Source organism: Mus musculus, chromosome 16 (assembly GCF_000001635.26).
Source record: "Mus musculus strain C57BL/6J chromosome 16, GRCm38.p6 C57BL/6J".
NCBI classification, from domain to species: Eukaryota; Metazoa; Chordata; class Mammalia; order Rodentia; family Muridae; genus Mus; species Mus musculus.
In genome coordinates, this window is record NC_000082.6 from 30,518,604 (window position 1) to 30,543,913 (window position 25,310).

Below are 25,310 nucleotides of genomic sequence, written 5' to 3' on the forward strand. Positions count from 1 at the left end.
ATGATTTACAGAGACATAATAATTACTATGATTAGAAATGACGGGTGCAAGTAGTTCTAATAATAGTAATAATAACAGTAATTCTTCTATTCATTAACTGCACAGCTGAGGTGATCCAATGCAAACTCATAAAACTAAGAAAGAGGTGCGCATAAAATATCCACCTTGAAATATGGGGTTTGCCAGGCAGCTTGGATTCAGTTTCACTCAGTGTTTATTGCATGGTTGGTTCCACTCCAAGCCTCAAGTATGCCTGACTCAGGCCTCTGGCGGGGCAAGCGCAGGCTGCGCCATCCCTCGGGCTCTTCCTTCGGTGCCTGGGAGACATTGTATTTCTGACACAAGAGCTAGAACCTAAGCTGAGAGGGTACTTGTGGATGGGAGACTGACAAGCAGCCGATGGGTTTAAGGTTATTGGCACACGAAAGCAAAGCTTCTACTGTTCAACTCTTTTCATTAATTAATCAGTTAATTAATGTATTAATTGTGACAGGGACTCATGTAGCTGAGGCTGGCCTCAAACTCACCACATAGCTGAGGCTGGCCTCGATCCTCCTCCTTTCACCTCCCAAATGCTGGGGTCACCAGCGTGTGATGACATGCCTGGATTGTTCAGCTCTTTAAGTGTTCATTTTTAAAAATGCTTCGATTATAAGGTTTCCAGTCATACACAAAAGCAAAGAATAATGACCGCTAGCGGGGCAGCCTGCTCCCCAACCTTCTGATTTGGTATTTTAAAGTAAATCACTTGATTGAAAAGACTTTAGAATGTTTCCGTAGATAAGCCCCAATCGTAAATCAGGACTAAACCTAACGCTATCTCCACGTAGCCCCAGCTAACCCCTGAAGAAGCCTTAATCTCCACTTTATTTTGCAGGGAGGGGGAACTTACCATGAAACCCAGGGCCTTACACATGTTAAGTCTGAATTGTAGCTCAGGCTGCCCTTGAAAGCGAGGCAGTACCAAGAGCTGTGCTTTTCCATGTGAGACATCACACCTGGCCCAAATGTTACCAGCTTACTAGAGCTACACCTTGGGCTGTCACTGTTTTTCAACCAATTAATCAATCAATTTTGTGTAACAGGCTCTCGGTACATAGCAGAAGTTGGCATGAAACGTGTCATCCTTCTGCATTAGCCTTCCCAGTGCTGAGGTCATAGGCATGTACCACCCCTTCTTTTTTAAGCTGAAATATATATGTATATATATCATATTATATATAATTATGTGTAAAATATATAAATATATGTGATTATAGATGATTATATTATATAATTTATAGTATATAAACTATACTATGTGAAAGATACACTATAAATATAATATAAATCTTTACACATATATATATGTTATATATATGAATATTATATGTATATAATTGTCGTTCATATTTGTCCCTTCCTATCCTTCTCTGCCTCCTCCATGCTAGCGCTCACCTAAGAGGAGTGGAAGCCTTACTCAGAAGCAGCGATAGCACAGATAGCTGCCACAGGGCAGGGGCTCCCAGGATGAAAGCACTCAGCCATACCCATCTTTTTATGGCATTCTTCTGAGGAAACATGTGGAAAATATTCGTAAGAAGAGGTACAAATTATTTAAACTGATGTGAAGTAGGGGCCAGGAATGTTTCATAACTTTAAATTGTGGTGGAAATAAGAAGAGAAATTAAATTCCAAAGCACTTTGCTTTTCGTTAGAAAATACAGACGTTCATGCGAAATGTTAAGTGGCAAAACGTTAGGTTACAGTTAGGATGCACTTGTTTCTTTAAGGAATGTTTCCGATTGCAGTGTGCTATCCTGGACTGGATCCAGCTGCTGGAAAACTGCTGAGATCCAAACAGAGCCGGGAGTCCAGCTGGTAGAAACGTACTGAGTTCATTTCTTAGCTTTGCTAAATGTAGCACGTTATGTAAGACGCAAATAGAGCAGCTGGGCAAAGGGCAAACGGAAAATCAGGACTAATTTTGAAAAAATTCTGTACATCCAAAATTATTCCTAAACAAAAAGTTTATTTAAAGCCAAGCAAACCAATAAGTATGCGTCTCCCAGCTGGGTTGAAGTGAAACTTTATAAAGTCCTTCCAAGCTGCCGACAAAGAACAGCTTGAGAGTGTGGGAGAGCGCCCTCTGCTGGAAGGAGTCATTAGGGTTTGCTGTTATTAATTTAAGATAAAGAGTCTCTTTTAAGATTAATTTAAGAGTCTCTTTAAGATTAATTTAAGATAAAGAGTCTCTGTCTAGAGGAGACTAAGCCCAGCCTGCGATGCTGGGATTACAAGGATGCACCCCCACACCTGGCTTCAGGTTAGCATTTTAAGCCACTGATAACAACATCCTAAGAGGCTCACTAAATTCAAATCTTTGCAACGGAGCTCTCTCCTCCCAAAAGACTAACAATAAATAAAATGTTTTAGGTCTTTTTCTGTTTTAAGAACAAAACAAACACAAACAAACATGGTTTGTTTGTTATTTTGTTTGTTTGTAAAATTTTCAAAAAACAGTGTCCCAGCTGGCGCTAGGGAGGTGGAGAGCAGGAAGATCTGGTTTTCAAGGTCTACATATTGATTTGAAGCTAGCCTGGGCTACTTAAGATTCTATCCCAAAAATATACACACACCTGGGACTGGAGAGATGGCTCAGCAGTTAAGAGCACTGGCTTCTCTTCTAGAGATCTCACTCAGATTTGAGTCCCAGCATCACATGGTGGCTCACAACCATCTGGAAAGTAACTCCAGTTCCAGGGGATACAGCAACGCCCTCTTCTGGCCTCCTCAGGCACTGCGTGCATGTGGTACACCCGCATGCAGGAAACACTCCTATCCTTGGGAGAGTTTCTGAATAGTTATTGAATAGCCTTCTGAGAACAGTTATTATTGTCATGCTATATGTATAATGGTGACATGTATTTACTACTTACAATGCAATAAGATCAAATTGTGCAAATACTTTTTCTCTTTTGCACTCAATAAACATCTCTCACAGCCTTTATCCTTCGGGACAGAATCTTGATATGTCTGTCATTCAAGCCAGCCTCCGGCTCCCAAGGACTGGACTCCAGGTGTTGCCACCACACCTGGCGCCACTGATTGCTGAGTTGTTCTCAAGATCCTGACTGTGTCACCTCTGTGAACCACGGCACAAAGTTTCCACTCACATGCTCCCTACAGCTTGCTTTCCCGGGCTTCTGAAGTCAAGAAGCAGGCACTAGTTTTTTTTTTTTTAGTGTCTACACAGCATGTGGCGATATTTCTCTTAGTCCTGAGGAAGTGGAGGATGGCTAAGCATTGAGAAAATAAGGTCACATTCTAAGCTTAAGACAGACTGTGAGAACGGGAGCATCAGGACCAAGGACTTCCTCTTCTATGTAGGGAGAAGTGACTGCTCCCAAGACCAGGGAGGTAAGATGGCACTGGACGTGACATGGGTCACATTTTCAGACTGGCCATAGAGAGACAAAATAGGTTCATCTCCCTTAGATCGGATTAAATGGATTTCTCTTTTTGCCTCTTGCAAACCTTAAAAACCTACACCATATTTTCCCACACTTCCATTCTTTCTGTTTCCGTTATTATGTTCATTGCTGGGAACTGAACCCGAGGTCCTAACCAGCCTACAAAAGCACTCTCCTGTTGAGCCACATCAGATCTATGTCTTTTTAAAACTCATACAGTATTCTTGACTATGGTGGTTTAAATGAGAATGGTCTCTATTGGTTTCATATATTTGAATGCTTGATTTCCAGTTGGTGGGCTGTTTGGAAAGGATTAGGAGGTGTGGTCTCATTGGAGGGGGTGTGGTCTCATTAGAGGAGGTGTGACCTCATTTGGAGGGCGTGGCCTCATTGGAGGGGGTGTGGCCTTGTTGGAGGACGCGTGGCACTGGGATTGGGCTTGTGTCTCCCTCTGCCTCGGACTTGTGCTTCAAGATGTGAACTCTCAGCTGCTGCTGCTCCAGCACATGCGAACCTGCCTGCTGCCATGGTCATGGAGCCTCATTACAGCAATAGAAAGGAGACAAAGGATAACCAGTTATACAGCACTTACCCTGGAGCAGCTGGCATTACAGTCCCTCCTCTCCGACTGCCTCCCATTCCCTGTCCTTCCTGGGCTGTGACAGAGGGAAATAGGATCTGCAGCCTGGAGCAGTCCAGAGGACATGACGTGCTCTATGGAAGGGCGAGGCCTGACTGCTCTGGGTGGTCTGACTGGCGGGCTTCTCCAACAGGTCTGGACAGGCCCATTGTGCTGGATCAGAGAACGCAACCTCAGCCCACAGTGGATGGACTTCCTCTGTGAGGCTGACACAGAAACATGCTAAGGTTGGAAGGAAAGGGCAGCCTGGAGGGGTTACTGTGTGTGCAGATCATGTGCAGAATTCTCTGTCTCTAGACTCTAGTCATACTGATACACAAATAGCTTAGAGCAAAGGGAGGGAAGCGGCACACCAGGGACTCGATCACGAAATTTGCAAGCAGTGTTGCCGATCAAGCGCTCCTGGTCAAGGTCAACTTACAGCTTCTGGGGTTTGAGTCACAGGAACAGAAATGTTCTAGAGCGGATGTGTGGGTACATAGTGGTGTGTGTGTGTGTGTGTGTGTGTGTGTGTGAGCATGTCTAGGCTGCCACTGACACAGCAGTTATCAAGGACATTGGTCCTCTTGGCTGGTGACTTGCCCCCTAAGCTCTCCTGAGGGGGGGGAGTCTTTCTAGTTTGGGAAACTGGCTGTCTTAGGATTTTATTGCTGTGAAGAGATACCATGACCACAACAACTTTTTTATGAAGGAAAACAATTAGAGCTTCAGTCTATTGTCATCATGGCGGGAAGCATGGTGGCATGCAGGCAGACGTGCTGCTAGAGAAGGAGTCAAGAGTTCTACATCTGGGTCTGCAGGAAGCAGGAAAAAGAGAGACACTGGGCCTGGCTTGAGCATCTGAAGCATCAAAACTCACCCCACACTTCCTCCAGCAAGGCCACACCTTCTAATGAGCCTATAGCCACTCCCTATGAGTCTACAGAGGTGGGGGTGGGAGTGGCTTTCATTAAAAATCAAACAAACAGAGACCACCACACTGGCTCATAGTAAACAATCTTTACCACCTCTTCTAGCTGTGCACCTTTACAGCTGTGTACAATTATCTCTTCCAGCTGTGCACCTTTACAGCTGTGCACAATTATCTCTTCCAGATGTGCACCTTTACAGCTGTGTACAATTATCTCTTCCAGCTGTGCACCTTTACAGCTGTGTACAATTATCTCTTCCAGCTGTGCACCTTTACATCTGAGGTCTCCATTGTGCTCCACAGCATCTAGACTCCTTCACATTCAACCTTGGCTGGGACTTTTGGCCTTCCCATCATTTCTGATCTTATGTCAGGCCCAGGGCTCTCAAATGGCGCTATAGTGTGTCACCGCCCTTGTACCTTGTATTGAATGGGTGCCACGAATAATGTGTGGATTCACGGTCTATGGAGTGTGCCTTCCCCTGAAAATGCTGAGAGTCTGTCTCCACAGAGACCATGTGAATGTCCTTTCTCTATGGCCATCAGCCATAGCCACTTTTGAAAATTGGCCATCTGCTCCCCTATGCAGTTTTCTTTAGTGCTGCACTGAAGGCAGGCAGATAAGAGTTTCTACACACCCTGGCTAGTTTTAATATCAACTTAACAGAATCTAGAGTCATCTGAGAGGAGGGGACCTCACTTGAGATGTCTCTATAAGATCAGGCTGTAGGCAAGTCTGTAGGGCATTTTCTTATTAGTGATTGATGGGGGAGGGCCCAGCCTATTGGTGGTACCACCCTTGGACTAGTAGTTCTATAAGAAAGCAGGCTGAGAATGCCATGGGGAGCAAGCCAGTAAGCAGCCCTCCTCCATGTCTCTGCATCAGCTCCTGCCTCCAAGTTCCTGCCCTGTTTGAGTTCCTGTCTTGACTTCACCCATTGAATTGTGATTCGGGATATGTAATTCTTTCCTCCCCAAGTTGCTTTTGGTCATGGTGTTTCATCACAGCCGTAGGGAGGTGACTAAGCACTATGGTTTTCCCAGGGGAGTGTCCATGGCAAGTGTGGCCTTGTTGGTCTCATGCCTGCCGCCGTCACTGAGATTCGTGAAGATCCCAGTGTCTCATCCTGAGCTGGACAAGACACGGTGTGATACACATGAGTAGGAAGACTGGGGCAGAAGTCAGTGTTCTCATCTATGCCAGAGCTCAGGCAGAACAACCCTGGCCCTGCCAGTGCTGTTAGGTACCATCTCCTGCAGGCTTCAGAGCTAATGGCACTAGGTTCAAATCTTGGCTTAGCCTCCTCCTCTTCTTTTTTATTCCAGCTATCACTGCCTGGGCTAGCTGGCAATGGCTGGGGTTAGAGTTGGGAGGCGCTATACTTGGCTTTGTCTTATGTTTCCTCAAGCTAGCAAAACTCATCTAGCCTCAGACGTCCGCCTTTGGGGCTGTTTAAAATCAGTAGTGCCTGGGAAGTCTTCACTAGCCCCTGCCAGGGCCTTGCACAGGACACACACACAGTCACAATCAGCACTCTGTCGTTCTGATGGATAGGGTATAGAAATGCTCGGTGAGCTGGGATACCATGGATACAACATGATGAAAGCATCCCTCATTTCACTTCCCCAAGTGCATGATGGGAAGTCAGTGTTCACAATAGTAGACACATACCCCAAGAATCTAAAACCACTCTAAGAAAGTTAAGAAAATGACAGGCAGTGGTGGCGCATGCCTTTAATCCCAGCACTTGGGAGGCAAAGGAAGGCGGATCTCTGTGAGTTCAAGGCCAGCCTGGTCTACAGAGTGAGTTCCAGGACAGCCAGGGCTACACAGAGAAACCCTGTCTCAAACAAACAAATAAAAACAAAAACAGAAGGAAGGAAGGAAGGAAGGAAGGAAGGAAGGAAGGAAGGAAGGAAGGAAATGGATAAAGGTGACAGGAACTGAGTATCTCCTTGGCCCACAGGCCTGGACAGTGGGAGTGTAGAAGTATCCACTCTCATCTACGGGGTCTAGCAGAAGCACATGTGGTCAGTGACAGATCAGGCCATAGGGATGAGAGAAGTACACTCAGGAGCACTCAGGGATAGGCATCCCAGGAGGGAGGAGGGAGGAGGGAGGAGGGAGGAGGGAGGAGGGAGGAGGGATGCCCTGGGTGCCCTGAACGTACATCAAGTATGAGAACGATGCCACCTTAGCGACAAGAGAGGCTAAAGGCACAGGATGTGATCTCTGAGGCCTGACTCTGACCCCCCAACGTTTCCATCTTTCAGGCAAGAGTTCCGAAGGCGTGTGCAGAAGGTCTGAGTCACCGTGGCCAAGAGGCACTGCCGCTGCCTGCCCGTGGGCAGGCTCAGGCCTGTCCTTCTGTCCTCATGTTTTCCCTTCACATGCCCACGCTCAGAAAATGTTTGCTGAATGACTGACCGGCTGCCGAGGTGAGATATACAGTTACGCCATCTGCCAACAGACACCTCCTGATATCACTTAGTATCAAACAAATCAAGAAATTCAAGGAACATGGCTCTCTGAACCAACGGCTCTGAGGAGGTAAGAGCCGGTTAGTGGGCCTGGTATTTAATCTGAATTTCCATTTTTACCCTCTTCATGCTTCATGCTCCAAATTTTCTGCCCCTAAAAATGTATAACATTTAGTGTGTTACATGTATTAATTTATTTAGCCCTTTAAGGTTAGTTCTTGCTGTATTTCCCAGGCTGGTCTTAATCCTGGGCTCTAATCCTCCTGTCTCTGTTTCCCAGGTAGTTGGGACTATATGCATATATTATTTTTGCTTGTGTTTTTGAGACAAGGTCTCACAGTAGCCTAGGCTAACCTCAGACTCACAATATAGCCCCAGATGGCCTTGAACTCATTGCAATCCTCCTGTCTCAGCCTCCTGAATGCTGAGATTTTAGGCTTGAGTCACCATACCTATTTTTATTACTTTTAAAAAATAGAAATGTGGGCCAGACAGATGGACCACACACCCGGAGACAGTCATGACCCCCTGTGTCATGGGAGCTCCCAGCCCTGTCTGGCCCAATAGTGGGCTTAGTCCCACGCTCACTGTTTCTTTTTTTTTTTAATTTATTTATTATATGTAAGTACACTGTAGCGGTCTTCAGACACACCAGAAGAGGGAGTCAGATCTTGTTACAGATGGTTGTGAGCCACCATGTGGTTGCTGGGATTTGAACTCCGGACCTTCGGAAGAGCAGTCGGGTGCTCCTACCCACTGAGCCATCTTACCAGCCCCACTTACTGTTTCTGTATAGGACCTTGGCAGTTGTGCCATTGGCTGTATGTGGTGGAGAATGTGAAGCAGGAATCCTGAGCTGGGGCATCTGCACTTTTTTTTTTTTTTCTTCGAGACAGGGTTTCTCTGTGTAGCCCTGGCTGTCCTGGAACTCACTCTGTAGACGAGGCTGGCCTTGAACTCAGAAATCCCCCTGCCTCTGCCTCCCAAGAGCTGGGATTAAAGTTGTGGGCCACTACGGCTTGGCTGGATATATATAATTTTATGTATATGAGTACACTGTAGCTGTCTTCAGACACATCAGAAAAGAGCATTGGATCCCATTACAGATGATTATGAGCCACCATGCTGGGAATTGAACTCAGGACCTCTGGAAGAGCAGTCAGTGCTCTTAACTTCTGAGTTATCTCTCCAGCCCCTGGATGTACATATTTTTACATAGGATTTTAAAAGCGAGACTATAGGGAGGCTCTGCCGGTGCCTGACAAATACAGAAGTGGATGCTCACTGCCATCCATTGGGCTAGAGAAAGGACCTAAGGAGCTGAAGGGGTTTGCAGCCCCATAGGAGGAACAACAGTATGACTCAACCAGTACCCCCAGAGCTCCCAGGGACTAAACCACCAATCAAAGAGTACACATGGTGGGACTCATGGCTCCATCTGCATATGTAGCAGAGGATGGCCTAGTCGGTCATCAATGGGAGGAGAGGCCCTTGGCCCTGTGAAGATTCTATGCCCCAGTGTAGGGGAATGCCAGGGCCAGGAAGTAGGAGTGGGTGGGTTGGTGAGCAGGGAGGGGGGAGGGGGTTTTTGGAGGGAAAACTAGGATAACATTTGAAATGTAAATAAAGAAAATAACTAATAAAAAAAGTGAGACTACAAATGAGAAGAATGGGTTCCACAGAGGAACAGCCAGGACCAGCTGCAAGGGCAGACTCCGGCAATGCTGGACACCGCGCTGCCTAGTGCTTAGGGACAGAGCAAGAGGCCTCCATTTCCAGAGAGCAAATATCCCCCTATTCCTCCCCCACGGGCCCCTGTGTCTCTGCCCTGCCTTGCCCTCACTCTGCAGTCCCTTTAGCCACAGGCCTCAGTGGAGAATGCAAGTTCCAAGCTTCTAGGTGTCCCACACATTCTCAGACTCAGCTTAGGAATATTGCCTGGACAGGTGTACAGGTCCTAGCTCCAACCCAGCCCTCAACCAGCAGCTGTTGAGGGACAGATGAACAGCAGGTGACACATCTGCACTCACCAGGCCACTGCCACCTGTGGCAGGTGGGCAGGGAAATGGGCAACAGGGAGAGGGAGCCACTGGTCCAAGGGGAGGGTCACACAAGCCGGTCTCTGGATAGAATTCTGACCCATGGGAATGGGGCCAGAGGGAACCCCAGGGAGGAAGGTCCAGGGGTCCAGGACAGGAAGGAAAATGGCCAGGACAGAATGCTAGGTATGAGCAGAGATAGCACGGTACACTGGCTGGGAATGCCTGGAAAAGCACACTAAGTGATCTGGTTTACCCCTCGTCAAAAGTTCTGAGGTTTGGAATTTTTTTTTTTTTTTAGGTTTGGAATTTTTGAGTCCTGTATAACTCTGACTAATCTTCATACTCTGGGTAGATAACGATTATTTTGCCAAATAAGGGCATTAAAAAAATCAAACTAAACCCAAACCACAGATCAACATTACGTACTGCTTATGTACATCGTTTCACAGACAGGATTTCAACACACAAAAGGCTGGGACACAAAAAGGAAGTCATTCCTTCCCCAGACATGCCAGACTGCCTGGTTCTCTGACATACGTGTGAGCCTGTGTTGCCTTTGATCTCCTGTGTCCTCAGACAGACGCAAACTCCCTTGCTGAATGGGGTTGAATGGGGCTGGGTACTCAGAGCGACAGGACACATCGGAGTTTGTGGATCCCTCATGTGATGCACATTTTGTTCAGATACAAAGAAGATGGAGGCTGGGTGTGCTGCTTCCAATAGGTCCTGCCTGTGTGGGTCAGGGCCAGCATTACAGGCCTCTGTTCGTTGGGGTAAAGAAACTCTTTTATGGTCAAATGGGCTGGGAAACACTGGTACCAAGCAAGATTCCTGCCTTCCTTTCTCTCTCCCTCCCTCCTTCTCTCCTTTCCTTCTAAAGTGTTCTAATAGAGCCTAGGCTGGATTTGAACTCATGATCATCAGCCACATGAATCCTGGCGTTACAGCCTAAACCATTAATCCTAAACTATAACACTGAGGCTTTTTAAGAGACCTATTACTTATGTTTTCTGTTTCTTCTTAGGAAGGACCTGAATGTGCAAGCCGTCTATGAGAACTGGACCCCAATATTCGGTGTTTCCCTGACCAGCTCAACCATGAAACTGTTTGAGTCCCGTCAAGTTTGAAGAGCTCCTCCATAGCCATGCAGAGAGCTTCACTCATGATTAGCAGTTGTGAGGTTAATAAGGCAAGGCTTACAAAGCAGTTCCATCTCAAGGAGGCCCCAGCAAGCGTTGGTAGGTGACATGCCCACGTGCCCTCCCCGAGGGCAGCCCCTGTACCTCCAGGTCCGAGTTGATGGAGGAGACCTCGGAGGAGCTGCTGGAAGACACTCTGGCCTGGATGACCTGGATGGGAGGGTATGAGGGAGGCTCTTGCGAGGCGGCGTCTCTGGTGCTTGTCTGCCCGTCACCGGGCAGCCTGGTGGCGCTACAGCCTGCCTGCAAAGAGTGAAGGAAAGGGTGGGCAGTGGCACTTGGTTTACGTCACCTCTCAACATGCAAAGCATTCCTGCACGTCAGTATTCCACAGGCACAGATGTGTGGGCTGCAGTGTCTCCTGGACCCTTATTCCTCAGCATCCAGAGGTGGCGGCACCCCTGTTCCCTGTGTCCTTCCAGATATTCCACATGCACACACTCAAATGCACACATATGTGTGCCCCCTACTTCCACTAATAGAAGGTAGCACACTCTATAGTCTCTTACAGGTTTTATGTCCACTTAACAACGTGCCTTAGACATGGTCTATATAATAAGCTCGGGGTGTGGGGGGGGGTGTTGTTAAGAGTACCATTATAGGGCTGGAGAGATGGCTCAGTGGTTAAGAGCACTGAGTGCTCTACCAGAGGACCTGAGTTCAATTCCCAGCAACCACATGGAGGCTCACAACCATCTGTAATGGGATCCGATGCTCTCTTCTGGTGTGTCTGAAGACAGCGACAGTGTACTCATATAAAATAAATCTTAAAAGAGAGAGGAGAGTAGCATTATAGATGCTCAAAGTCTATTTAGCCAGTCCCAGTCCATGCTAACCGCGGTAGGTCACACCAGTGCAGTGGTGTGAACAAGATGCTCCTCATAGGCTGAGGCTTGAATACTCAGCCCCTAGTTGGTGACCCTGGGCAGTTTAGGAGGTGTGGAATTGTTGGAGGAAGTACATCAGTGGGGGTGAGCTTTGACGGTTTAAGGTTCCTGCCGTTGCAGCCGGGAAGGTAGTGGTGGCACATGCCTTTAATCCCAGCACTTGGGAGGCAGAGGCAGGTGGATTTCTGAGTTCGAGGCCAGCCTGGTCTACAGAGTGAGTTCCAGAACAGCCAGGGCTACAGAGAGAAACCCTGTCTCGAAAACCAACCCCCAAAATAAAATAAAATAAAATAAAATAAAATAAAATAAAATAAAATAAAATAAAATAAAAAGATTCCTGCTGTTGCTACTTTTCCCTCTCCACCTTGGGTTTGCAAGCCTCAGTTTCCGGTAGCCAGCTCCAGGGTCCAGTCTGCTTCCTCTGCCACCACCACTATGGAACTGGAAGCCTAAATAAACCCTTCCTTCTCTAATTTGCATTGGCCATGGTATTTTCTTGCCACAGTAGAAAAGTAACGAACACAGCCAGACATCTAAAATTTCAGGGTACACAGAGAATCACTAGGAATTTCTGTATTAAAGGGATGGGGGGTACATTTGTAACCACGACAACTATTGCCCAAAACACATGCCACCAAGACTTTATCAGCTCACACTAGAGCAGCATTAGATAGAGTGGTGGGGAAACTGGGAGACACAGGAGGAGGAGGAAGTTGGTGACTGCATCTACCTAACCCATCTTTCCAGAATAGATAGGATTCTGGAGAAAGTGATCAGGAGAGTGCCATCTACTGGACTTTCAGAGCCATGACACCTTCTGGGCTTTGGCCAGGGTCAGGAGAATCCTCTCAGTCCCAGCACTTGGGAAGGGGGGGTTGGGGGGGGGGACGACTAGGAGCTCCAGCTCCAGGTCATCTTCAGCTGCGCAGTGAGTTACAGGACAGACTGGTTACCAAAGACTCTTTCAATACCAACAACCATAACGAAAAGCAAAGGGTTGCCGTGGCACAGCTGGTTGGATACACTAAAGGGGAAGCAGCAAGAGGATTATGAGTTCAAGGCCAGCCTGGGCTATACTTTGGGTCTGGCAACATGGCTTAAAAGGTGCTTGCCTCCAAGTCTGATGGCCCAAGTTTGATCTCCCAGAACCCACATGGTAGAAAGACAGAACTGGCCCCTTTATGTCACGTGCATGACAACGACCCAACGCACACAGCCTATACCAAAGCTTTCCGAAAGGTGATCTTCTGCTAACTGACTGTCACATCACCGTAGGACACTTGTCCTCTTTGGGTCTCGGTTTCCCAGCCAATCACAGAGGGTGGTGATCATAGCAATGGCAAAGGGACACGATATAAGTCCCCTGACCCCAAATACTAGGTGGACTTCCATGAGTCAGTAGGGCAGGTGGAGAAAGTCTACCAAGAAACAGAGACAGGATTCTGGTTGCAGCCCTTACGTAGGTAAGGGGCACCCTGATGGCCTCAGAAGATGGGAGCTGAAATAGATCCTGTGGGTGGAATGGGGTTAGGGGCAGGTGGCTCCTAGGCAACAGAATAAATCCTATAATATTCCAGGGTGTATTACACCCGAATCAACGGATGAACAAGGGGTTTCCAACGTCCCCGTCGAGGGTGGAGCTGTTGGTCTTCATGGCCATGACCCCTCTGCCCATCTCTAGGCGGTCCTGAACCTCTGCCACTGGCAAGCCATGTGACCTTGAGCAGTTATGGAAGCCCATCCCCCCTGCACCACCTCCCAATCCCTGCCACTTGACTGTTTCCTAGGCTGTAAAGTGAGAGTACTACGTCAAGGGTCAGCACTGAATTTAATCTATGGCAAAGGCTTGGGCCAGTGTCGCAGCTCATAAGGACCAGGTAAATGCTGGTTGTGCTGTCAGTCAAGCCCACTGAGAGGGGAATGAAGGCTGGACGTCCAGTGCCTCGGAAGGGCCTCTCGCCCTCTGGTGGACACAGGTGGAAGAGGCTGGGTGAAACTCGCTGGTGGGAGGGCTTCCGTAGGGAAGGATGAGGGAGGCACGCATCCCTCGTGAGTGGGTTTGGGGAGGGTGGTTCCCTAGTATCGATCACGCGACACCGAGGCATGAGGTGACTATAGATGAACACAGTTCCACGCTAAGCAAGCAATAAGCCAATCACAGCCCAGGTCCCATGTCAGAAAAAGCTTCTGAGACGGTTTTTTCTCACGAGTTCCTAAGCTTCCCCCCACCCCCCACGTTTCGCAATCCCCCCCACCCCCAACTCCCATTCTCCCCCTCCTCTCTGTTCAGAAGAATGCTTTCATGGCTGATGTGGGCTCATCACTGTAAATTTATGCTTTGATTCTCTCATTGGCAGAGGGATTCACACCCAGCATCTAAATAACCCAGCAAAGGGTAAAGCCTTGCTCTCAGGCCCCAAGTCCTCTGAGTCCCCACGTCTACCACATAGTAGGGCAGGGGCCACATCACGGGTCAAAATGCACCTGAACTGAAGACTCACAACTACCCTGTAACTCCAGCTCCAGGAGGTCTGACACCCTCTTCTGACTTCATGGGCTTCTGCTCACATGTGGTGGGGCATACACATACCTCAGATGCACACACACATACAAAAATGAAGAGCCTTTTTGAAAAATGTAAGTTGTATTTGTAAAAGAGCATTCCTGCCTAGCAGGATGGCACACACCCATAACCCCAGTGTCTGAAGTAGAAGGATCTGAGTTTCAGCACAGCTTAGCCTACAGACACCCACCCCCTCAAATAAACAACAACAACCAAACCAACAACAAAATACTCCAAAAGCAAAGCAAAGCAAAACCAAAATACAATCAAAAGCAAAGCAAAACCAAACAAGCCCTCTGGTTGCTAGTGTAGACAGCAGGCTGGAACGGGTGTTAAATAGCAGCCAGTGGACAGCTGTTTGCCTTAAGAAAACACCCCCATCCCTTCTGAGACAGTGTGAGTGCAGCCTGGATTGCTAATAGCTAGCACAGGCATTATTTCTGTTTTGTTTGTTGCAGGGCTTCACCTGTCCCTGGAGTTGGACTCACTGTGTAGCCCAGGCTGACTCTGAAATTGGAGCAATCTTCTGCCTCTCATCTCCAGTACAGGCTTCATTAACTATTTTTTTTAAAAATATATTTTATGGGGGGGGTGGGTATGGGGGACCTTTGGGATAGCATTGAAAATGTAAATGAGGAAAATACCTAATAAAAATGTATAAAAAATATATTTTATTATTTCATAGGTTCAGGTATTTTGTCTGCATTCACATGTGCACTGCTTAGCCAGAAAAGGGCATCGGGTCCCCTTAAGCAGGAATTACAGTCGTTTATGAGCCACCAAGTAGACGCCCAGAATTGCTCTGAAAGAACAGTTATAGCCCCGGAGCCACCTCTCCAGGCTCCTCATTGACTATTTTAAAAGAAGCATTTGCAGGACCAGCAAATAGCCTGGGTGGGAAGAGGGTGGCACAACGGGAAGAGAGAGGGGAGTCTGGGGCTTGAATCACTGCATAGATAGGGACAGCACTTCCTGTGGGGACAGCACTTCCTGAGGTGCACAGAGAGCCTATCTGGGCAGGGAAAGCCTGCACTGTGTGGATGTGGTAAGTGTGGGACACCATGTGGGGCATCTGGGACTGGAAGTAAGGGGAGAGGAACAAGTGTTTCCTCAGAGTCAGCATGAGGGAGGACTGGGCAGTGAATCTGGGGTCTGCAGAAGCACACCAAGAGGAGGAAGCACGCCCCGTCAGGGTTGAGACAATCCCACTCTAACCTTCAGATCTTACCTTAAGGGTTTTTGTTCATTTGGAGATGTTATTCATCTTGCTGGGTTGTTTTTTCCCCCCTACCTCTTTGAGACAGGGGTCCTACTGTGTAGCTGTAGCTGGCCTGAACCTTGTTAGGTAGACCAGCCTGATCTGGAATCCACAGAGATCCTCCACATCCACACCGTTCTACAGGAGGGACTTGAGTGTTAACGATGAAGTTTGCCCTTAGTGTGAAGTGGCAGAAAACACTGGTGGGGCTGCAGAATCAGCAGTGGGGGCCAAGTGAGTCTCAGTCAGACAGAAGTGATTGAGGATTCAGCCACTCAGAGGTCACTGGTGACCTGACCAAGGAATCTTAGAATAGTGGGAGAAGGAGGTGAACTTTTTGTCATCTCTTTCTCAACCCTCTTTCCCTTGAGGACCCAGAAGGTAAGCCATAGCTCCGAGGTCCCTTCCCCACTCTACCTACAATCCTTTGCTTCCCTGTCTGCCTCAGCCTCAGCCCAAAGTCTTGCCACCTCTTTTCAAGACCGACCAGCTTCTAGTGACGTCTCCCTGCCTATCTGCTGCCTAGTGATGCTTCAAACATGCACAGGTGACCTTGAGCTTAGCTCCGAAGCCTTCCCAGAGGTCACTGCCCTCAGACTGGCAGCTAGATACTACAGCTGGTGATCTTATTCTTTTCTTCATCTTTCATACACACCACATTCTGGGAGGGACTAAAATATGTCTCTTTTGTATAGAGATTATTTTAAATTAAAGACAAGTAAAAGCCAACAGAAACAGGGAAACTCTTTGCCATTTTATAGCTTCCCCAAGAACAGTCATTCCTCAGAGCTGAGGGGGCTCCTTCTGAGGCTCCCAAGGATACAGAAACCTAGGCCGCTCAAGTCCCTGCTGTAGAATGGTGTGGATGTGGAGGATCTCTGTGAGTTCCAGGTCAGGCTGGTCTATGTAACAAGTTTCAGGCCAGCTACAGCTACACAGTAGGAGTCACTCCCCACCCCTAGTAGCTACACAGTAGGACACACACACACACACACACACACACACACACACGCACGCACCATCTCAAAGGAAAAGAAAACCCAGCAGGATGAAGAACAATACCTCCAAATGGACAAAAGTCCTTAAGGTAAGATCTGAAACTGAGGGAATGTACCATGAGAGGAAATGTAGGTAAAATACTTTAAAATACAACATAGGCATGAATTTTCTGAGCAGGACTCCTGGATTTCCTTTTCAGGGGTTGATAAATGGAACCTCAAGAAATTAAGAAGCTTTTGAGCGACAGAGGAAGTGGTTAACCAAGTAAAGAGACAGCCCACTGAAGGGTGAAAAAAAATCTTTGCTAGTTGACATTACTACCTGAAATGTATCATGATAATATTAGCCATCTATACATCCAACATTAACACATAAAATATACAAAGATCTGAAAAAACTAAACAAGAAATCAACTCAATCAATAAATAGTCTAATGAAATGTGCAATCCACAAAAGATGAAATATAAGTGATTGATAAAGTACAAGGAAGTGCTCAACCTCAGAGAAATCTTAATTAAAAACTACATTGAGGGGGCTGGAGAGATGGCTCAGTGGTTAAGAGCACTGACTGCTCTTCCAAAGGTCCCGAGTTCAAATACCAGCAACCACATGGTGGCTCACAACCATCCGTAATGAGATCTGACGCCCTCTTCTGGTGCATCTGGAGACAGCTACAGTGTACTTAGATATAATAATAAATAAATCTTTTAAAAAAAGATTTACACACACACACACACACACACACACACACACAAACACACACACAAACACAGAGAGAGGCAGAGACAGACAGAGAGAGAATGAAAAGGAACAAATTCTAACAAAGTCACAGACAAAAGGGAACCCATATACATTTACTGGCAGTAATATAAACTAGTCTAGCCACCAGGAAGTCAGCATGGAAGAGTCTCAGGAAACTAAAAATAGATCTAGCACGTATCCAACTAAAGCACTCTTAAGTGCTTAAGTCTTGAAAGACTTGTAGCTAAGTTACAGAACCAACCCAGGTGTCCAACAACAGCTGCAGAAATCATTACAATGTAGCTTATACACATAGCAGACTGGACATAAAGAAAGACGCTGTCAGGCCATCTGCAGGAAAAGAGACAACTTGAGATAATCTCTTTAAGAGAATTAAGATCGGTCTCAGAAAGGTAAATTATTATATTCTTCCTCTCTATCAGGCTCCTTGATTTTATAAAGACACATGCAGCTATGTGTGAGCATACACATAAAACTGTCCCATAGAAGTAAAACTGCCCAAGGAAACAAAGTGGACAAAAGGGAATGGGGGAGGGGAGAGGGTAGGGTCAGGGGATAGGGGACAGTGGGATGGCTAATAATGACTGTCAACTTGATAGGACTTACAGTCATCTAGAAAATAAGTCTCCTGGGCAGGCATGTGTAAGGTAGGTCGGTTCCGTGGGTAGTTCCACCCTGAGAGTAGTCAGCACTATTTTTGGGGTGGGTCCTGAACTGCTCAGAACAGAGGGGGGAGGGGCTGAGCACAAGCATCCATCTTTCCCTGCCTCCTGGCTGTGGATGCAAGTGACCAGCTGCCTCAAACTCCATGCTGGACTGCATCCTCGACCTCTGAGCCACAATCAACCCTATTAACCTGAAACTGTTTATTTCTGTCTCAGCAATGCATCAAGCACTAGTCCACAGGACGAGGATCATGCATGCATGCAGCACACATACAGTATACGCTGGTATGAAAATATCTTTAGGTAGCGAGGTAGCATCTATGAGGAAAGATACAATGAGAGAACATTTAAATAAGTAAAAACTAAAATCTGGTTTTGTTTTTCAAGACGGAATTTCTCTGTGTAGCCCTGGTTGTCCTGGAACTCACTCTGTAGACTAGGCTGGCCTCAAACCCGGAGGTTACCTGCCTCTGCCTCCCGCGTGTTGCGACTCTAGCTGCCTGGCAAAACTAAAATCTTAAAAATAGGCCGACAGTATACATGTTCTCTTCTGTATTCAGATGTGTAGAGGAAACTTCTGTGTTTCCCCCCATGGGAGCTGTCACTGGAGACTCTCACTGAAGAAGAAGACAACCCTGGACTGCCACTCATCCCTTTCTCTCTTCTCTCCTAACTTGCCCCACAACTTCACAAGCCCTAAGCATTTTTCCTGAGCCTGCAGTGATTTAGAAACCTCGTGTCCTTGAACCGCATTTTTCTCTGTAAACACCTGTGTATGGGTAACCGAAAGGTTTCTGTCTCTTTTATCATCCCGAGTCCCAGTCCTCAGCCATGGTACCAAGAAAGCCAAGGGAAAAGAACTTTTCCCTCCAACCAGTACCCCTCCACTGCAACTCTGGAGAACCCCAAATGGCGAACCATCTCTTTCAGGAAGCCTGCCAGGCTTTCTTCTCACCAGGCTGGATACTCAGTAGTGACCCAGGGGGGCTCACCTGCTGGGCAGGCTCAATGGTCAGCTCCATGTAGCGACTGATGGCTGTCATTGTCCTCAGGGGCTTGCAGTGTGACAGGCTGGTCAGAGGCACCCAGTCTGAGTTCTTCGGAAAGGAAACAGAGAGGCAAGGGGGAAACGTTATAAAGCCAGAAGGCACCTTCTAAAAGGAAGGTTTCATATTCAAAAGAACCATAAGCCAGACATGGTGGTGCATGCCTTTAATCCTGAACTCAAGAGGCAGAGGCAGGTGGATCTCTGTGAGTTCGAGGCCAGCCTGATCTACATTGTGGGTTCTAGGCCAGCTAGGGATATACAGTGAGACCCTGCCTCAGAAAACGCTGCTTCGCAGAGGTCTTCCCATGCTCAGAATTTGGGAGCCACCCACCAGATGCAGAGTAAAGTCTGATTCAAGGTAGTGGTTCTGACTTGAGTATTAGCTTGGGAAAAGCTTGCTAGAAGCCACCCTGGGTTTAAGAGGAGGGACATCTGGTCCTGAGCCCACACTTTTAGAACTTCGCTATCAGCAGGTATGTTCAGGCATAGCTTGCCAGCTGGGCACAGTCAACAGTAACTGGGGATGAACATACAACACAGGGTCTCCTTAAACAGTTAGGCTTATTGTGTGTGTGTGGGGGGGGGGCTTTGTTGTCTTGTTTTCTTTGTGATTTAATTGTATGATTCTCAAGGGTTTACTTTGTGGATAACTGGGGGTGACAACATAAAAATGTTGTACCTATAACCATCACGGCACACGCCCAAGGCTTCCCATTGCCTGTCCAGGGTCCCACAGACCTCTGGACTGAGAGCTCTCTGGTGAGGCACAATTTTACCTCAGTTGCTACAGTGGAGGAAATAAGTGTCCCATTCTCTGCTCCAGGTGGGGGTGGGAGCTTTACTGCAAACTCAGATCTGGGAGACCAAATAACCCATCCTGGTGTTTGGTCAGCTCAGGCTACATTGCTGAGCCTAGAATGTTCTAAGGAGTAGTCTTACTTTTTTTTTATTATTATTACTTTTCCCCCTTTCAAGTCCTATAAGAAAAGGAATCCCAGCCTCCTTTGCATCCTTGCCCTGTAAGAGGGGCCTGAAGTGCTGAGGAGCCCAGGAGCGGGTGACATCACTTTAGTCCCCCAAAATTAGTAAAAGGGGAGATATTTGTCTTAAAATTCCTATGAGCTTCCATAATGTTTTGGAATGTGGGTCTTCTGATGAAGATGCATTGCCCTGGTTAGGGTCAGATGTGGTGTCTTAGAAGTAACCAGTTTGGATCGAGCATAAAAAGACAAGAGGCTGGGGTACAGTGCAGACCCCAACCCTGAAAACCTAAGGAGACAGACATTTGCCTCAGACATATGGACTCTCACTAGTGACGAGTTAGAGCTGTAAATGTTGGACATGGTCATGAGCAATGCTGCCTCAGACGTTAGCAAAATCAGCCTCCAAGCCGAGATAGCTAAACTGTCTTGAATACAAATGTCCTTATGACCTGGGACAAGTTTCCAGAGACAGCACGTCACACAGATGTGCAAAGGCAGGGATGAACATTCAGCATGCCCATGGCTCTGGAATTGTCAGGACACAGTAATGACGTCAGAGACGCGTGGGAAAGTGACTTTACGGATGAAGCCTGGAAAACCCACATTGTTTTAAAATTAAGACGCTCACTTCGGCAGTATGTGGGTCAATGGGTTACTTGAATAACAAGACTACTTGACGATCCAACCACACAGAGGCAGGAACGGCTTCAGTAACAGAAACAAAACAACACAAAGCCAACTGGGAAAAAAGAGAATCCCATTGTACTCAGGATCTCGGGAGCTTTGGACATAAAAAGTAGTTTTTAAGAGTATAGACTTCCAGAAGCCCCTGATCCCAGTACTTCCCACCTCTGCGCACCCAGCCACCAAACCAGACATTTTCTACCCAGAGAGACCTTGTCCTCCGTCCTGGCCTCCTGGTTTTCTTCTTCCTTCTCTGCACAGGTCAAAAGGGCTTGTGTGTCGGCACTCTCTCTGGCTTCAGCTGTAGCAAATCTGAAGGCTCGGCTCATCCTGCTCTTTATCACGCAGGACAGAAAGATGATCTGAAATGTGGGAGTTAAGGTACACCGACGTGGAAGTGGATAAATTCAGCCTCCAGGGGGCGCTCTTCACACCCCTGCCTCCTGAGCAGCCTGCCCTGGCGCCCCTGTCCCAGGCCGACAGAGACTTATCTTGAAGACAGGACCTGATCAATTTTTCTCTCTTTTTGTTCCCTGCTAAATGCTTGTGAGATGGAAACATTTGGGAAACATGGCTCACAGTGATAGCACACACGGTGGGGAGGACAGTGTCTGTGTGAAAACACAAATCGTGACCTTATTTGAAAGGAGAGCCAAAGGGGATTATTACCACAGTGAGCCTACGTGCAGTGCCCAGAGTTCTTAGACTGGAAGACATGCAGAGATGCACAAAAGGGACAAGGTGTTGAAGACCAGCAGATGTTGAAATTACGAGGCTGTGCCAGATGTGGTAGCGCACACCTGTCATCCTAGAACTTCCAAGGCTGGGGCATTTCGGGTTCAAGGCCAGCCTTGAACTTGGTAATGTAATAAAAACTTGTCTCAAAAAGAAAAGGCAATATAAAGCCCCAGCTAGAGAATTCTGGGAGTCACGGGTAATCAGAAGGGAGGAGGGCAGCCTCTCAGGCAGAGCCTTTAAGAGTGGCCTGTTTTGATCTTAGACTTCTGGGTAATTTAAACCCTCCCACCACCACAACAGGGTCACATTCAGAGGCTATCAGCACCTCTGGCCTCCCCCAGCCAGCAGCACAGCTTCCCTTGCCCTTGAAACACTTGTGCAAGGTCGCTTGGGTGACAGCATGTCAGGCAGCACCTCTGGGACCCCAGAAGCCAAGGAGGCTCAGCAGCCACCAACTGAAGGCACCTCTGTCAGCTCTGATCTCTACACAGGCCTCTCCCCAACGAGGGCAGGCTCCATCCAGAGAAGCCTGGTAGGATACAGAATGGAGCCTGGAGCTGGGCCCATTGACCCAGAAGGCTCAGAGCCTCCCCTTTCCCTTGCTATTCCAGAGAGCTAAGGGCCAGAGAATTGTCTTTGAACCGGGCAAGCCCTGAACTGCGGATCACTGCTGGCGTCTGCTTGTCCCAGGCTTTTAATGACTGGACTGCTGGGTCAGTGTGCTGGCCAGCAAGACCAAAGGAAGGCATGCCGAGTGGGAGGTAGGACAGAGCCCCTGGCTGCGGGCAACCCAGCCTCCCCAGCCACTGGGCCTGGGCGGATACAGCAAGGTCCAGCGCAGCTCGGCCCAGTGAAATCAGGAACCAGGGTGTGGCCTGAAGGAGGTATTCAGGCTGCCGGTCATGAGCCACGATGGCCGAGGCGTAGAGGAGACCAGCCAGAGCTGACAGGAACCGGGTCCACAGGTGGATATAGGAGAGTGACTTGCCCCGACACTGCATAGAGAGGAGGGGCCGGGCAGGAGGACACTGGATCTCTTGGTGGCATTGGGCAAGCCCTCTATGAGCGGCCACTTACAAAGGGCGCTCCTTCTGCTAGGCATCGATCGAGCTGTTCTTCAAGCTGCTACTTTTGCCTGGCAAACTCCTCAGAACCTGATTTAAATCTTAAAACGGGGTGGGGGCTTTTCTTACTGTTTGCAGCCTATGGAATACTGATTCTCCTCTGGACCCTAACACCTGGCACCTGCCTGACACGGAGGGATGCGTGAGACTCTTTACACATTCGGGGCACTCCTGGGAGCAGACCTGAGACCGTCCCTTCTGACAGTGGGTAGGAACTTGGAAATGCCAGCGGGGGAAGGTGAGGGAGAATGGGTTACAAAGAGCCACTGGCCAGCTATTCCCCTGTGGAACCACACCAAACAGGGAGATCAAGGGAGAGATGACATGGAATTGTGAAGCCACGGAGACATTCTGAGAGGATGGACTGGCTCACAAAAAGGGACATATGCAATATTCATGGTAGTAGTTGTCTGTAGGCATGAGGTCACTTTAGGGCCAGTGAGATGGCTCAGCAGATAAAGACACCTGCTGTTGACAACTTAAGGTTGATGGATGCCTGGAACCCACAAAGAAGAAAGAAAGGTCTGAAAGTTGTCCTGTGGTCGTAAAACCTGAGCCATGGTATACATGTGCCATGTCTCCAGCAATTAATAAATTAATAAATATAAATTAATATTTAAGTCATTTTATATATACATTTATATGTGCATATAAAGACTATGTACTAAATTGCATAATATATATTTAAATTTACATATATATATATGCAAGTATAAAACATGTATAATCTGGTTTTAAAATCTTGCTAAGTGGCGGCATTTAGAACTATTTAGGGTGTTGGCTAAGGAATGGAACAAATTTCGGGAGAAAAGTATATTTTGGCTGATTTTCTTTCATTTTTGTTTTGAATCCCCAAGGAATACTCAGATGGACTGTGGATGCAGCTCCGTGGAAGACTGCCTGCCTGGTACATGTGAGGTCTGGGGCTCAATGTTCAGCACAGAACAAACAAACAAGGCACTGTAGGGACTGCTGCATCTCCCCTGTATCTCAGCTAGTTTCTTCCCAGCCACTGTTCTGGCCTCCACCTGCTGAAGGCCCCTGAATAGAGAGACCCAGTCAAGCACCTAACTGTGGAGTGCCTGGATGTGAGGGTGGGTCTGGTCCCTGGCCCCAGTAATGGCTGGGGGTAATGGTGCCCCTCTGCATGGTTCCCACAGCACAGGGGAAGCCTCTCAGGTCTATTGAGGGCCTGTGAGTTCCCCAGCCTGACCATCCCGCTGCAGGCCCGAGGGAACTGGAACAGGAGGTCAGGACACTGCCCTGGATCCATGGAAGGTCTCCCTGACATGTGAAGCTCACCCAGAGACTGCTGCAGCCAGGGCAGCATCTCTGTCTCTTCCTTTAGCCTGGAGACAGGACTTGCAGGCTCAGGCCTCAAAGCACAGCCCGGCTCTTCATGCTCAGTCGCAAGCTGCCCTCCTCCCAGCCCTTGTTCTTCTGACCCTGGCACTAAAGCACGGTGCTCCTGGGAAAGTGCTTCTCCTCGGGTTAAATAACAGGCCCAGCTCACTTTCTAGTATCAGGCGTGGTGCTGGTCCTATTACCGAGGCAGGGGCATTACCACAGAGTCTTCTATGGAGAAAACCTGGCAGGGCAGTGTCTACACCAATCCCTGAGCTCATTCAGGCACTGTCCTGTATGGTGGCTTCTCCACGTCCTCCCCTGGGTACAGACATCCCTTTCTTAGCTGTTGCCTCCTCTGGTCCCACTCTCCCTCTGCACCACTGTGAAAGACTACCTGCAGCCTGACACTGGAATGGTTTCTGCCCTCACTCCATCGCAGCACAGGAGCCTTCTCTCCTGCTTCCCACCCTAAACACTTGCTTCCTCTATTCGGAGAGCAAGGAAACCTCCCTCCCACCACACCGTGATCTGTGTCTTCCGTGGGACTCAGAGCTCCCAGGGACAGGTCCCATTTGGCAACAACAGGCCTGGCTCGTAAGTCTTCCCTCAGCCCAGAGATCTGGAAATATCTGCCGATAAGGCCTTGGGTAGCTAACCAAGTTAGACTTCCTGTGTCTTTCTTGTTCTCTTGTGAGCCTCTAGTTTGTTCCACCCCTGTGACCTTTTTCCGTAAGGAGAAACACCCAGCCTTCCTGGAATGTTCCTGTGGGTCTCAGGACTGTACTGTTTAGCCATGGACCTTCATAAACACACACACACACACACACACACACACACACACACACACAGACTCACTCACACATACACACACAGACCCATGCACATACGCCCCTCACTGCTGTCATATACTGGCTCCTCAGAAAAAACACATGTGTGCCCCACACAGGGACATCCCACCTCCAGGATCTCCTGATGCCCCTAGATGCCCTATAGCCCCAGCCCCAACCCAGTCTCACGATATTGGAGAATGGAGGGATCCGGGATGCCCAGGAGCCAAAGGCAGCAATAGCACCCAGCAGGTAGCCGAAGACTTCCGGGTTTTCCTGCAAGAATAGATGTGCAGAGACTGTGCATATGTTCCAAGGAGCAACAGACCTGATGCAATCTCTTCTACTATTAGAAGAACCTCTTTTCAATGGCAAGAATCCTCACCCTCTCCCAGGGCACCAAGTAACTACGCAAGGAGGGAAGCGACCTGTACCACCCCATATCTTCATACATTCAGCCTTACCTGCAGAAGGCTTCCCAGGAGCCTCCGTTGTGGCCCACGGACTGGGGCTGGAGCCTTGGGGATAGCGGTCCAGATTGCCCAGCCTGGACCCAGGCTCAGAGGCAGAGCCAGGGCGAACACACTGGCTCTCAGATGCCTTCTTCTCCTCTCCCTGCTGCTCTGACCTGCAGGAAACACCAGATCTCCCATGATGCTCCTGGAAGATAAAGCTCCCGAGGAGATGGCTGGTGAGGGAGA

At 48.2% G+C, this 25,310-nt stretch overlaps 1 protein-coding gene and 1 long non-coding RNA gene across 19 annotated transcripts in view; one reads left to right on the top strand and one right to left on the bottom strand.

Annotated features, from left to right (window-relative positions):
- Positions 1 to 25,310, bottom strand: part of Tmem44 (transmembrane protein 44) — a 38,971-nt gene that overhangs the window by 6,749 nt on the left and 6,912 nt on the right. For 14 of the 18 annotated variants that reach the window (NM_172614.3, NM_001384248.1, NM_001357414.1 and 11 more), the window contains 6 exons: positions 25,074 to 25,237; positions 24,799 to 24,885; positions 22,136 to 22,306; positions 20,786 to 20,935; positions 18,851 to 18,955; positions 10,809 to 10,967 (listed from right to left, as the gene is read on the bottom strand). In NM_172614.3, the coding sequence (NP_766202.3) occupies positions 10,809 to 10,967; positions 18,851 to 18,955; positions 20,786 to 20,935; positions 22,136 to 22,306; positions 24,799 to 24,885; positions 25,074 to 25,237 (836 nt within the window). Of the gene's footprint in view, positions 1 to 1,525; positions 4,246 to 10,808; positions 10,968 to 18,850; positions 18,956 to 20,785; positions 20,936 to 22,135; positions 22,307 to 24,798; positions 24,886 to 25,073; positions 25,238 to 25,310 lie in introns of those variants that run through there. The other 4 variants (XM_017316959.2, XM_017316961.2, XM_017316960.2 and 1 more) reach the window with 2 other exon arrangements.
- On the top strand, positions 1,526 to 10,815 carry Gm52252. The gene is made up of 3 exons (XR_003951936.1): positions 1,526 to 1,585; positions 7,277 to 7,553; positions 10,550 to 10,815. It is a non-coding gene; the product is annotated as a predicted gene, 52252 (long non-coding RNA).